The 14148-nt window shown below is 42.1% G+C and overlaps 1 protein-coding gene across 4 annotated transcripts in view; it reads left to right on the top strand.

Moving 5' to 3' along the window:
• RALGPS1 (Ral GEF with PH domain and SH3 binding motif 1) overlaps positions 1-14148 on the top strand; it is a 93527-nt gene that overhangs the window by 57820 nt on the left and 21559 nt on the right. For all 4 annotated transcript variants that reach the window (XM_068155698.1, XM_068155696.1, XM_068155697.1 and 1 more), the window contains 3 exons: positions 1122-1259; positions 3211-3304; positions 13392-13459. In XM_068155698.1, coding sequence (XP_068011799.1) covers positions 1122-1259; positions 3211-3304; positions 13392-13459 — 300 coding nt within the window. The remainder of the gene's footprint in view (positions 1-1121; positions 1260-3210; positions 3305-13391; positions 13460-14148) is intronic.

Below are 14148 nucleotides of genomic sequence, written 5' to 3'. Positions count from 1 at the left end.
CACCTCCACAGTACTTCCATGAGCTTTGCTATACTGTTGCAGCATGATCTTTTGGTTTTCCAGAGTTAAAAATTAAAACTTCCTAGACAATCTCAGTGATGATTCCGTTTTCTCAGACTTGGTGAATGTGTGTTTTATGTTCTTTCCAGTTAGTAGTTTTCCCTTCATTTTGTGATTGCTTTGTAACACTCCTAGGGCTATAAAAGAAGCCCACTACAAATCATAAGGTATGTGTGAAACCGAATGGCATGTGTGGAAAAAAAACAGTTGGGTACAATGCAAGAAATGCTATACTGTATTATGAATTAATTCCAGCCTTAAGCCTACCTTTTTCATTCATATATAATTTGTAAGGGTAAAAGTATCATACAGCAGAAACTATCTCAACAGAACATTTGCCCGCCAGGCACTGGATATGGGTATAAGTTTTGATGAAGATAGCTAGCTGACATCTTGCAACACACAACCTCTGTGTATAATATACTTCTTTACCAACCAAAAATGACATTTTATCTGGTCAGCCAGTGCCTTGGAAAAGTGCAGTACAAATAAGAACCATCAGTGGTTTTGGCAACTGCAAATAATCATCTTTCTGTCGTTACTGAGAAATCTGGGCCTAAGCAAACAACTATGCCAGTTTTTCAATGAAGAAATTCATAAATAAACCCCTTTTTTAAAAATCATCACATAATCAAAACCAAAATATCATCTCCTCTTGTCTTCCAGCAAATGCAGCCTGGAGCCTCAGCCAAAACATGCTGCGCTATCCTGGATGCAGTAAAGAGTGGCAGATGAGAAGGCAGGAGAAGGCTCAACAGTGCAGGGCTGAGCGCTGCTCACTGTGACTCTTTGGTTTTCAGTGTCCTTGCTGTGGTCCTGCAGATTGCTCATAGTAGACTCTAGCCTGTAGAATTGCAATGAGCAAAACCTTTTCTGGCCTTTTTTAAGAAGTCATGTGCTAGTGAGGAAATTGTTCAACACGCAGATCCCAAGCTCGCCTTTGCTTAGTGGGCCCAGACCGCAGTGGGGATGAGTAGTTGCTAGCTCTTGCATTTGTTTAAAATTCTGCAACCGTCTCTGTTTGAACCACTGGATCAATTTGATTGATTTGTTTCTTTCAGGAATTTATCTCCTGGATTTAATCTACATTGATTCAGCGTATCCCTCTTCAGGCAGCATTATGGAGAATGAGCAAAGATCCAACCAAATGAACAATATTCTCCGAATAATAGCTGATCTGCAAGTCTCCTGTAACTATGGTTAGTATCTTCTATTATATCCTTTAAGCCTTAACTAAAATTGCTTTAGTACAAGAGAGCGAAAGAGGGCTTCGTCCCTGTGTAAAGGGAACATGAGTCAAATACTAGTCCAAGAAGAGAAGGCTCAGGGGTGACCTCATTGCCCTCTACAACTACCTGAAAGGTGGTTGTAGCCAGGAAGGGGTTGGTCTCTTCTCCCAGGCAACCAGCACCAGAACAAGAGGACACAGTCTCAAGCTGCACCAGGGGAGGTTTAGACTCGAGGTGAGGAGAAAGTTCTTCACCGAGTGAGTCATTCGTCATTGGAATGGGCTGCCCAGGGAGGTGGCGGAGTCACCGTCCCTGGAGGTGTTCAAGAGGAGATTGGACGTGGCACTTGGTGCCATGGTCTAGTCATGGGGTCTGTGGTGATAGGTTGGATTCAGTGATCCTCGAGGCCTCTTCCAACCTTAGTTATACTGTGATACTGTGGTGATGTAGCCTCCATTTCTGTGCAGTTTCGATCTTATCAGTAAATGAGGCAAATAAGCATCTGGCTTAAACTCTTAAGAGCTGTAAAAGAGGTTGTGCAGAAGTTAGTACTACAAGTGGACCGCAAATGCCTTGCTTTCAAGTACAGCTGTTGTGTTTGGGTTATACTGGCCAGAGGCAGTCATAATTCTCTTAATGTGTTTCCTTTCCTTTGCAGTAGATATGATGTCTTTGAAGTATAGAATGTGTTAGCTGCATTACCATTTTGTTGTTAGTGTCTTGATGAAACGTTTACAAAACTAAATACAAATATTTCAGTCTATGCAACAGTTGGTAAATTGTATGTTCAGCTTTTCCATGTACCATACTTGGTGATGAAGTGAGGAACGTGAGGGGGCTGCTTCTTTTTGTTAAGAAGATTTTACTCTCAAATTCATTTCTGCAATTGGAGCCCTGTTAGTGGAGTCTTCTGTCCAAAAATGTGCCCATTTTGGGGTCTGGATGAATACTCGTCACACTGTTGGTGGCTTAGCATGACTTTTCATTGCTTTAACATGAAACAGGATGGAAAACCTTCAGAATAAATTCAGAACATTTAAATGACAGTTTTGGAGAGCTTTGAATACAAAAAAACTAAATGCTAGATTGTGGGAAAAGTAGGGGAGAAATTACTTGTGTACGCATAAGTCTCCATCCCTTGTCCTTTGTTGTTAACTTGGTATTATAAAGTATTCAAAGTTAGGGACTAGACATAATAATCATGTGTGATTATGAACAGCAAGATTACACAGCTATCGTGCTCTTATTGAGAGTTTCATTTTGTCTTTGAATATTTTGAGGGACAAAGAAACCTCATTATTTCACTGGCCCTTTCTGCAGTTTTGGCAGCGCTGTTTTGGTTTAGGTTTGAGTGCTTTCATACAAACCCAGAGTGATGACTTTGCAGAAACAGTAGTCTGGAATAATGGCTGTCTTCAAAACAGTTGTCTTTACAAGAGCATACAAGTTAGCTACTAAAAGGCATGTTCCTGTCCATGCACCATGTGTCAAAGGATTTTTCTGTCATTCTGAAATTAGCATCTGTCTGGGTGTGCACCTCATGTTCTTATGAGAATCATTAATAGCCATGGCTGCAAGCTTTAATTTCCCCCAGAACAGTGAGCACAAAATGTGAGCAGGGCTTTCAGCAAATAACTCTTTCCCACATGTGAGATGGCAAATAATAAATTCCCCTGGCTTTTGTGGTGATGAAATGCATCTGTGTGTTCTTTAACAACTAAGCATTGCTTTTGCTCAATCAAATCTTTAAAATCTTGGAATCAAAGTAATGTTTCTGCCCAATTTATTCTTTAGGAAGTTTCGAATTCTGTTTGCTTCAAGCCAACCATAAAAGCGGGGGGGGGGGGGGGGGGAAATGAAAGAATAATTAATTTTGGATTATGTGAATGTTGATCTTTTGTTCTGTGTGAACTCTCTACAGATCATCTTACAACACTTCCTCATGTGCAGAAGTATTTGAAGTCTGTCCGTTACATTGAAGAGCTGCAGAAATTTGTAGAAGATGACAATTACAAGTAAGTGCTAATCTTTTCCTCAGGTTTGGGGAAGCCATCACTTAGCTGTAAGTTTGATCATAAAGCCATTGGCTGAGAATCTTTTGGGGGTTGTCTGGTGTTCTTAATGTTTTATTAATGGAGCTGATAACACCAGGATGGCTGAGTAAAAGCCAGAATTAGTCTTCCTTTACAACTATAACCAGATTTCCAATACAGATTTCCAGGCCTGTCAGCCTGACCTCAGTGCCAGGCAAGATCATGGAACAGGTCATCCTGAGTGCATTAACACAGCACTTAGAGGATGGCCAAGGGATCAGGCTCAGCCAACATGGATTTAGGAAGGGCAGGTCCTGCCTGACCAACCTGATCTCCTTCTACGAGCAGGTGACCTGCCTGGTGGATGTGGGGAGGCCTGTGGATGTAGTTTACCTGGACTTCAGCAAGGCCTTTGACACCGTCCCCCATAGCAAACTCCTGGCCAAGCTGTCAGCCCATGGCTTGGACAGCAGCACTCTGAGCTGGGTTAGGAACTGGCTGGATGGCCGAACCCAGGGAGTGGTGGTGAATGGTGCCACATCCAGCTGGCGGCCAGTCAGTAGTGGAGTCACCCAGGGATCAGTGCTGGGCCCCATCCTCTTTAACATCTTTATTGATGATCTGGATGAGGGCATTGAGTCTGTCATCAGTAAATTTGCTGATGACACCAATCTGGGGACAGGAGTTGATCTGCTAGAGGGTAGAGAGGCTCTGCAGAGAGACCTCGACAGGCTGGACAGATGGGCAGAATCCAACAGCATCAGATTTAACACATCCAAGTGCCGGGTTCTGCACATTGGCCGCAACAACCCCATGCAGTGCTACAGGCTGGGGTCAGAGTGGCTGGAGAGCAGCCAGGCAGAGAGGGACCTGGGGGTGCTGGTTGATGGTAGGATGAACATGAGCCTGCAGTGTGCCCAGGCGGCCAGGAGGGCCAATGGCATCCTGGCCTGCATTAAGAACAGTGTGGCCAGCAGGAGCAGGGAGGTCATTCTGCCCCTGTACACTGCACTGGTTAGGCCACACCTTGAGTACTGTGTCCAGTTCTGGGCCCCTCAGTTTAGGAAGGAGGTTGACTTGCTGGAACGAGTCCAGAGAAGGGCAACAAAGTTAGTGAGGGGCTTGGAACACAAGCCCTATGAGGAGAGACTGAGGGAGCTGGGGTTGTTTAGCCTGGAGAGGAGGAGACTCAGGGGTGACCTTATTGCTCTCTACAACTACCTGAAGGGGGGGTGTAAACAGGCAGAGGTTGGTCTCTTCTCCCAGGCAGCCAGCACCAGAATAAGAGGACACAGTCTCAGGCTGTGCCAGGGGAAGTTCAGGCTGGAGGTCAGGAGGAAGTTTTACACAGAGAGAGTGATTGCCCATTGGAATGGACTGCCCGGGGAGGTGGTGGAGTCGCCGTCACTGGAGGTGTTCAGGAGGAGACTTGACAGGGTGCTTGGTTACATGGGTTAGTTGATTAGGTGGTGTTGGATGATAGGTTGGACGCGATGATCTTGAAGTTCTCTTCCAACCTGGTTTATTCTATTCTAAAACAACTTTGTAAAAGATAAAAATAGATGAACATCTAATCTTTATTCTTTTATATGATGCTTGTATTCTGGGAATTCTGTTCAGGAACCATGAAGAAACCCATCTCCAAGATGTCCAGTATTGAATCTGTGCTACTGTAAACAACCCATGAAAACCATCTTCCCATTTCAAATGACTGGTTTTAATACTTTCAATACTTAAATTACAAACCTGACAATTTGGGGATTTCAAGCATGTCAAAGCAATGCTTACAAAAAATATGCAGAAGAGCTAACCCACACGGTGGTGTGAAACAGACACCATAGAGCACTCTGGTCAACGTGTGAATGAGCTCCAGTTAGAGGAGGTTATAATCTTTGGCCATGGTTTGGAAAGAACTAGCACATTAAATCCTTAAGTCTAGCAGCCAAGGTTTTAAATAACTCAACCCAGGTAGGTACAATGCTATTTAACTGGCTATCAAACAAATACAGTACCTCTGTTTAGGTGAAAAGAATTAAAAGTATTCAAGGCAAACAGATGATATGATGTTGGTATGGAGGATTTCAGAATGTGTTTGGGAGGTCAGAGGTGCTCGTGAACTTCATTAAAACCAATCTTGTAACTGGTTTTATCAAACACTTCAGTTAGGAACTTGGTCTCAGAATTTGTGCACGTAGACCATATGCTAATGAAAGAGTTTTGGAAATGTTCTTTGAAGCAGCAGATGATTTGGATGTCACAAAGGACAGGTCAGGTGGCCTGATCACCAAAATGGTAGTGACACAAAAATCTAAATGTTACATGTTTGTTCTAACAATAATTTATGGTGTTGGTTGGTAATTGTCTGTCAGAAGTGAAATACAGCCCTGAGCAGACAAACTCATCCCTACCCCCTGTCAAAAATTCTGTTTCTATTAAAATTGTTAGTAATGCTTCAAAAGGAGCTGGTGAGACCTTCTGTGGAGTACTGTACACAGCTCTGGCCATCCATGCTTTGAGTGGTCTTAGAAAAATACTGCTGCAGTCAGGTGAATAAAGTCTGTCTTGTAACCCCAGACTTAACTAGGTTTGGCTTTCACCTAGAAAAGGAGAAGTTTAGGTAATAGAATCGCTACGTAGAAACACAACTGGGGGAAACTGGGGAGGGTAGAGAGCAATTTAAATTGTAATGGTAGGACAGGGATAAACAAAGGCAAAAATGTAGAACCTGAATGTTGGAAATCTGGTTCCTAACTATCAGAGTAATGGAATTCTGGAACAGCCTCTTAAGTGGTGTAGTGAGACAAATAATGAGATCATTGTAAGTTGAAACTCGATCAGTTAATGAAGTGACAGCTAACAGATAGAATTTGTGAGAAGAAAAGAGCAGACTTAGTGAATCAGAAGCCCATGTGTCACCAGTGTACATGTACATACATGTACATACAGGCACAAGAATGACCTACCCTAACCAGTCTACCTTCCTCTGCAGTTACAACTGCTGTTACTTCTATACAGATGCAAAGTCCTACTGGGGCAGTTCAAAAAAAAAAAGGTTCACACCACAACAGAGACAAAACCCCACTTGTTTGAGCATAGCATGAGTCAAGCAATTTGTCTTTTTGATTTTGAACATAACTGTAGTTGATGATAATTCATTCCCCTTAGCTCCAGTTCAGGCCACCGTGCACACAGCACTATTCCTCAGCCATGTCTGTCAGTGTGGTTTCTTGTGATAAATGCGTGTGGAACTTTGCTTTTCCTGAGAGAGTAAGTCCAAAAGCACAACCATTCAGTCAAGGTATTCTTTTTGGAACTTCTCTAAGTACTTTCAAGACATACTTGAAACAGAAAACATCCAGAATTTGTCCTCTTGTTTAGAGTAAACTTCAGGAAAATAATTTGAACCAGCATTGGGTATTTCACTGCAAAAGTGACTGTGGCTTGATAGGTTTGTGCTTTTGTGGATGGTTGATCACAGATAATAAGAATAGTCATATTTCTGTAGGAAAGTTACTTAGATAAAAAGAATGTGTGTGATGTTTTCATAGCAAAATCTATCTGCTTCATGGAATTAGGATTTCTGCCAGAGTACTGCTGATGGAATACGTATGTGCTTCCTTTTCTCTGTCTCAGGACAGTGTGTAGGGTTTAAAAACAAACAGGCATTGTGCAGCAGATGCACAGTGAGCATCAACATGCACACAGCCTTTTGAAAAGGTCAGGCAGTCCAAGACATGTTAAGGAAAGTCTGACATCTAAATCATAAGAAGGACACAGAGCTGTTGGAGCGAGGCCAGAGGAGGGCCACAAAGATGATCTGAGGGCTGGAACACCTCTGCCATGAGGATAGGCTGAGGGAGCTGGGGCTGTTCAGCCTAGAGAAGACTCCAGAGGGACCTTGTAGCTGCTGTCCAATACCTGAAGGGATCCTACAGGAAGGCTGGAGAGGGACTTTTCATGAGGTTGTCTAGTGATAGAACAAGGGGGAATGGTTTTAAGTTGATGGAGGGTAGGTTTAGACTGGACCTTAGGAAGATGTTAATCAATACAAAGGTGGTGAGACTCTGGAATGGGCTGCCCAAGGAAGTTGTGGATGCCTCCTCCCTAGGGGTATTCAAGGCCAGGTTGGATGAGGCCTTGAGCAGCCAAATCCAGTTGAGAGGCGTCCCTGCTTGATGGCAGGGCAGTTGGAGTAGATGATCTCTAAGGTCCTTTCCAACCTAAGCCATTCTATGATGAAACTCCATGTTAAAGTTTAGCACATAGTCATTGTTGACTCACTTCCTACATCCATATTTTGTTAACATCACAGAGAGAAAAATAAAACTACACAGTAACTGGTAATGGCAAAGACTTGCAGTTCATATGGGCTCTGTAGCCCCTGGATTGGATTCAAGAAACTGGTCATGTTGTTTAATTTGATTTTTAGATGGAGTTTCCTGATGATACATCAGTGTTAACAGTTTATTTGCAATAGCTTTCATGAACTGTAATTTCTTAGGAAAAATAGATTAAACAAGTGGTTTCTGTAAGTATGACACTATAGCATAATATTTGGAAAAACTGTAAATAATTCCAGTGTTAAGTTTTAAAGCCATTTTAACAGCAGCAGCAGCCTTGCTGGAAGGTAGGTGCTGGTTTTTAAAGATCACATAGTACTTGTGATTTAGTTATTCGTGTGACTATTTCAGTCCAAATCAGCAGTTTTCATTCTGGGATTCACTATGGCAAGGAAAAACTGCAGTCACAAGGTATTAAAAACAAGGAAGGATTTGATTCTAGGCACAGTAAAGTTGCTACAGTTCATAAACGTTGGAGAATTTTGTCCTCTTTCTGCCTTGTTTGTTGCATCAGAATAAAGCTGCAAATTAAAGGCTGTGCTGATCAAAACTCATCACATCTGTCCTTTAAGAGAACTCCTAATCCTGTTCTGTCTTTGTGTGATAGGAAGTTCTTGAATTTTGTGTTGAATGTTTGATTTCACATTTTCCTCTCAGTTTTCCCTCATGGATCTTCAGTTTCATAGCATTTTCTGGTCCCATGCCAGAAGAAACTGTAAGCCTTAAAAAGGAAAAGAGTGCTAAGTTTTTATAGTGGGAAAGAATCTCCTCTCTCTTTCTCTTTCCATTGACTGCTCTTTTTGAGCCAGGAACAGCATTAGTGTGCTCTGAAGAGATGTATGCTTGACCTTTGGCAGGGAGAACAGAACTATCTCAGTACCAGGCTGTCAGGAAAAGAAGCTTTTAGATAGTTGCCCTAAAATGTATTGGCTGGATCCCAACACACATTTCTCCAAATGAGAACCTCAGTTACATTGAAAAGGAAAATTTGGCAGCCACTTTATATAAACAAAGCTTTTCTCTGCAATTTTTGTGCCAGTCCAATTGCTTGCTTTGGGTTCGTGCTTGTCAGCAAGTAGAAACACTCCAGCAAACCCCTGACAGTGATGTCATATCCTAAAAATAATAGGTCTTTCTTGCTCAGCCCATATGCTGCTCTCTGCAGAGGCTGAGAAATTGTAACATTCACTAGTTAGAAAACTAAGTGGGCAGAAATAGGACCTGAAGCATCAGTATTCCTTCCCATTATGCCCAAAAAGGATTGGTAAATATTGTTATCTCAGGGCATCACTGGCAGACAGTGGGCTTCAGAGACTGTGATGCAGCTGCTGCAGAATCTTCTTCCTCCTCCAGGAGTGATCTGAGGAGAGTGCTTGTCCCCAGGTATGCAGTTTTTCTCTGAGCTAGACAGCACTATCCAAATGTTCTGGCACCGTACCACATCCTTTCCTAAACTGCCATGCCATCCATGCAGTGGTTCCCAAGCAAATTTTTTGGCTGACCTTTTGGTGTCGTTGGGTCAGGTCTGGTATCCTCCTCTGGTTTTGGTGTACATTGGCCTTCGTATTCTCCAGTTGTTCTTTGAGTAAAGCCAGTATGAAGACCTTACTATTTGTATTACTGTGTTATCTGGATGGGACAGTCAGGATTGGAATCCTATTCTGTAGGTTGCTATCAGTTCCATTCTTCAGAGCATGTTGGGTGAGGCACTGATATTCCAATATCCCAGTAAGGTGTTTTACAGAAAAATCAGTTCCTGTTTAGATTCAGATAAGCATGATGCTGTGGGAGAACATCCAAGAGAAATTACTAGGCAATTAAAACATTGTACCTACTCCTGACAGTGATGGCACTATAAAAGTTCCAGCTGCAACGTACTAATTTTAGTCTTATGGTAACAGGAATTGTATGGCAGGTGCTTAGAGTAGCAGTACTTGTAGCAGTGAACCTTGGCCAGAGTCCATCTTAAATAGACCTCCCAGGCAGCTGTATTCCCTAGACCTCTTCTACTGAGAATTGTTGTCAAAGGCACAAAGAAGTGGGAAGGCTTCACTGTTAGTCTGAGGTCTGCACAGACCTATTGATAGTATCACACAAAGCCTCTGAGGGGCCAAAGATTCTGGCTCTGAGTGCTATTTGGGAGGCATTGCTCATGCTGCTGGCACGTGTAGCACAGAGAAAGCAGACGAGCATGCGTGTGCACGCGTGTAACCTGTGCTGCTCAACGGAAAATGCAGTGTCAGAGGAATTGCAAAGATTAATTTGGGTGGTGACAAACAAGCCAGGGCTGGTTGAAACTGTACTCACTGTCAGTGTCTCTTGTTTTAAATAAAACCAGTTTTGATTTGTTTCCAGCCTTCTGTGGGGGAGAGGAGAGAAGGTGGTCCAGGAATGACATCTCCTTGTCAGAATATATTCTCTTTTCTCACCGTTTGTGTGAAATATTTTGTTCAACAGGTCAGCATGAGTGTTTTTTATTTACTAAACTTCAAACTTAGGCTCATGTTTATTTCCTGTTCTTTAGTGCATCCTGTATTTTCTGAAGTTGCATTTTTTGACATTTTGAAAACATTCTTAGGGTTGTTGAAGTCAATGACCAAACTGTCAGAGATTTAGCAAGGGCTGAGACTTCAGAATGTTCTTTTAACATAACCAGAGAGATAAACAACATTCTCTTAACTTGCCAGTTTCTAGAGATGACCAGTGGGGAGTGATGTAAACTCCTTTTATAGCATTGAAGACTCACTTACTGTTCTGTCAGTGAACTTTGAAGTGCAACACATGCAACACACGCCACAGGTGCCCTCTGCATTGTATATTGACACCATGCCCTGGAGTGGGTTGTCCAGGGAGGTGTTTGAGGCCCCGTCCCTGGAGGTGTTTAAGACCAGGCTGGATGAGGCTCTGGCCAGCCTGATCTAGTGTGGGGTGTCCCTGCCCATGGCAGGGGGGTTGGAACTAGATGATCCTTGTGGTCCCTTCCAACCCTGACTGATACTATGATACAGAGAGAAATAGTATCATACATGTAGTTGCATGCAAGTTGATCTTAACTGCTGTTGTCAGATGTTTTGACGACAGGTAAAGAAGGTATAAGAATGCTTAAATCTGACAGTAGGTGATGGCACTTCCCCTTATGTACATACTAGTAAGCAGAATTTTCACCTGGACTGTTTTCAAACATGTAAGAGTTCTGCTGGGTCTTGGAGCTTGGTACATAGTGAGCTAATTAAACTGATAACACTAATGCTGGAAAAGACTTTTGAGATCATTGAGTCCAACCCAAGTACCATGACCACTAAACTGTATCCTGAAGCACCACATCTACAGCTTCTTGGACACTTCTCGGGATGGCTACTTCAACACACACAGAACCACAGAATGTTAGGGGCTGGAAGGGACCTCAAAAGGTCATCTGGTCCAACCCACACCTCCCTGGGCAGCCTGTTCCAATGCCTTACCACTCTCAACAGTAAAGAAGTTAGCGAGATCCTGGTGAGGCACTGAAACAGGCTGCCCAGGGAGGCAGCCTCCTCAGGCACACAAGGTAGTCCTGCCACACTTGCTCTGAAAAACATTTGTAAATAGTTACCTGAAATGACAGACTGCTTAATGAGCACACTTAGAAATAAGAGGCTACTCTGTAATCCTTACATATACAGAAACTCCTTTTAGTCTAACGAAGGAGGAAATTTCCAGGAGTGCATTACGAATCACACTGTTGTAAAAGCAAGAAGCTGTTTGCTCATGTGGACTGAACTGCAGTTCTCTTTTAGCCCTGGGTTATTAGACAAATGTTTCCACAGTGACCAAATAAATTGTGGCTGTGGCCCCAGGGGACTAATAAAAATGAGTAATTTATTTGATAACAGGATAAGGAAAGAGCATCAGAGATGAGTTCCTGGAAGCTGGCAGAAACTAAAGCATGTGGTTATCCCATGTGGGGAAGGATAGATAACAGCTCCCTTGTACAGACAGAAATGGAAGGAAAAAATCAGCAGTTGTGGAACAGTGATGGGTTAGCAGGCAAAGGGTTGTCTGCTTCTGTTTGGAGAGCAGCTGCTATGTGAAACAAGTTGAAATGAGTGTTCTGTTTTGCATAAGGACTTTAGCTCATCAAATGTGAGCTAACCCAGTATTCATGAGCTTAACACTCAGATTTCTCAATGTGTGTAAATAGCATAGTTCTGCAGGAGATCCTTAAAACCAGTAAGATTTTTTGAACCAGCTTTCTCCAAAAAAATCAAGCTCACAGGATGGGAACAATGAATCTCTGATATAGTGAGGAAGAAATCAGCCTTAAAAAATGAACAAAGGAGGAACTACTGTGCAAGGGATGCAAGAGCAACACTTCTACAGGCGTGGAAGATAAATTCACACTGTAGGGCCCTGTTTACAGGGAAAGACTTCATAAAGGTTTTTGCCATTTTTCATACTGAAAGGAATTCTCTTACAATAAACATTTGAATTTGTGTGTATACACACGCAGAGAGAGTTCTATTATTATAACTTTCTCATTGTTGACTTCTAGGAGAGGTATGTTGCCTACTTCGTGGTCATGGAAATCATGTTGACAAAAGACAGTCTGGAAAGGAATGAGTCATTACCTACTTGAATTACATTACTTTGGATAGCTGAAAGGATCTAGTACCGTTACAAGAATAGCAATTAAAGCAGGAAAAAGGGACGTGGGTTTGTTGACTGATTTGAAGCTAAAACATAGTTGTCAGTGTTTGAATACTGTGGAGAATGGGCTGGGAGTTATTCCTCCTACATTTCTGTGTACAGGAAAGACAAGGTAGGAAGGAAAGTGATAGCTGAGCCACGTTGGGAGTGCTGTCATAGGTTCCTCTCCCCACCCCTTTGCTTGCTTTCATCCCAAGTTTATCACTTCCACTGGTGTTTGTGTACAGCAGTGCTGCAGCCTCTAGCTTGAAACCTTCCCAGTGTGTTGTATGCTGTGCAATGCCAGTAGTTACTTCCTTTGGGTTTATCCCTGTTCCATTAACATTTACTTAACACTGTAGCTTTCCATACTTTTTTTGCTGAACTGGTACAGAACAAAGGACCCATGAATGTCAAGTTTTAAGAGGGCATAAACTTGAGAGGTGGAAGAAGTCAAGTGCACTGGAAGATCAAGATATGATGGAGTGCCAAGATAAGGCAACAGTGAGTGCATAAAACACATGGAGTGAGGCAGAGGTGCATATAATATCAAAACTTTCTTCTGATTATCTTTTTTGACTATAAAATGTTGGTCACTTTAGCCACTTATGCTTCTGCTCTGTACTAATATTTCTCAATAGCTATTTCTGGGTGCACATGTTCACATGGTAACTGTATGAATTCACTTTTCATCCACTGAAGAAATAAGATCTTTGTTGTTGCATTTGTATCTAAATTTACTAACTTCTACAAGGTTGGTTTTATTCAGGTGAAAGATTATAGGAACCCAAGATTTTACACTGATAGGGAGTATGAAATATCAATTTTCACTTCTGTTTTCATAGTCTTACTTCACAATTTCTTTCTTGGCTCTAGCAGGTAGTCATTTGCCTTAGAAAAAAAAAAGAAGTATTGTTTGTTACATAACAAAATAAATAACTACCCTTGCAATAGAGCAAAATTTCTGCTCACCACTGCCCAAATAATGGCTTTCTTCAGTTTCTTTCAACTTCTATTGAGAACTTTTTGTTGCTGTCTCTAAAAACTTCTCTGTTTTTTTCCAGATTATCATTAAGAATTGAGCCAGGCAACAGCTCTCCTCGACTGGTTTCCTCCAAAGAAGATCTTGCAGGTATCAAATTTAGTTTGAAAATTTGCATAAGGAAATAGTTTTAATTACAGCAATTCTCTACAGGAGTATGTGGAACCCCCCCCCCCTCCCATTTTATATCAGAGCTTTGGAGGAATTATTCTGTTTCCAATGTGGGCTTTTGCTGCAGAGTTACCTTGTAAGGGCTGTCAGAGAATTGATCCTTTTCCATGCTTATGCCTGGTTTCAAAACATCCTTGATCTAGAACACCTCTCCTCTGAGGGTTGTAAAAAGATCTGATTTTTACTGCAGATGTCTACATAGCCAGCTTGTACTTGGGTCAGCACTGTTCTGTTATGACACTCACCCTTGGAGGTTCTTACAGCAACAAATTCTAGCCCACACAACAAGACTGATTTCATACGTATCAGCTTTCATTTGACTAGGCAGAACAAATCCATGGATCTTAAATGAATGTATGCAATTAGATTTCAAAAGTAAGAGTTTGCAGAGATTTTTTTAAGGAGGGATGTGCATTTATTTGCCTTTGGGGAGAACAGGCTTACCTGGATGGAAAAAGGGAGCATTTTTAAGATGGTTTGTTCGTGGATTTCACATAGGTAGCATAAAACCTGTTGGACTTTTCCTCTGCTGAGATTAAAAACTCAGCTACAGGGCAGTACTTCTAAAATTAATCCCTGGAATTGACCAGTGTAAGCTGCCAAATTGT

The sequence above is a fragment of the Melanerpes formicivorus genome, unplaced genomic scaffold, assembly GCF_026170545.1.
Source record: "Melanerpes formicivorus ecotype bairdi unplaced genomic scaffold, bMelFor1.0.p_v2 SCAF_33, whole genome shotgun sequence".
NCBI classification, from domain to species: domain Eukaryota; kingdom Metazoa; phylum Chordata; class Aves; order Piciformes; family Picidae; genus Melanerpes; species Melanerpes formicivorus.
This window is presented reverse-complemented; position numbering and strand designations above follow the sequence as displayed.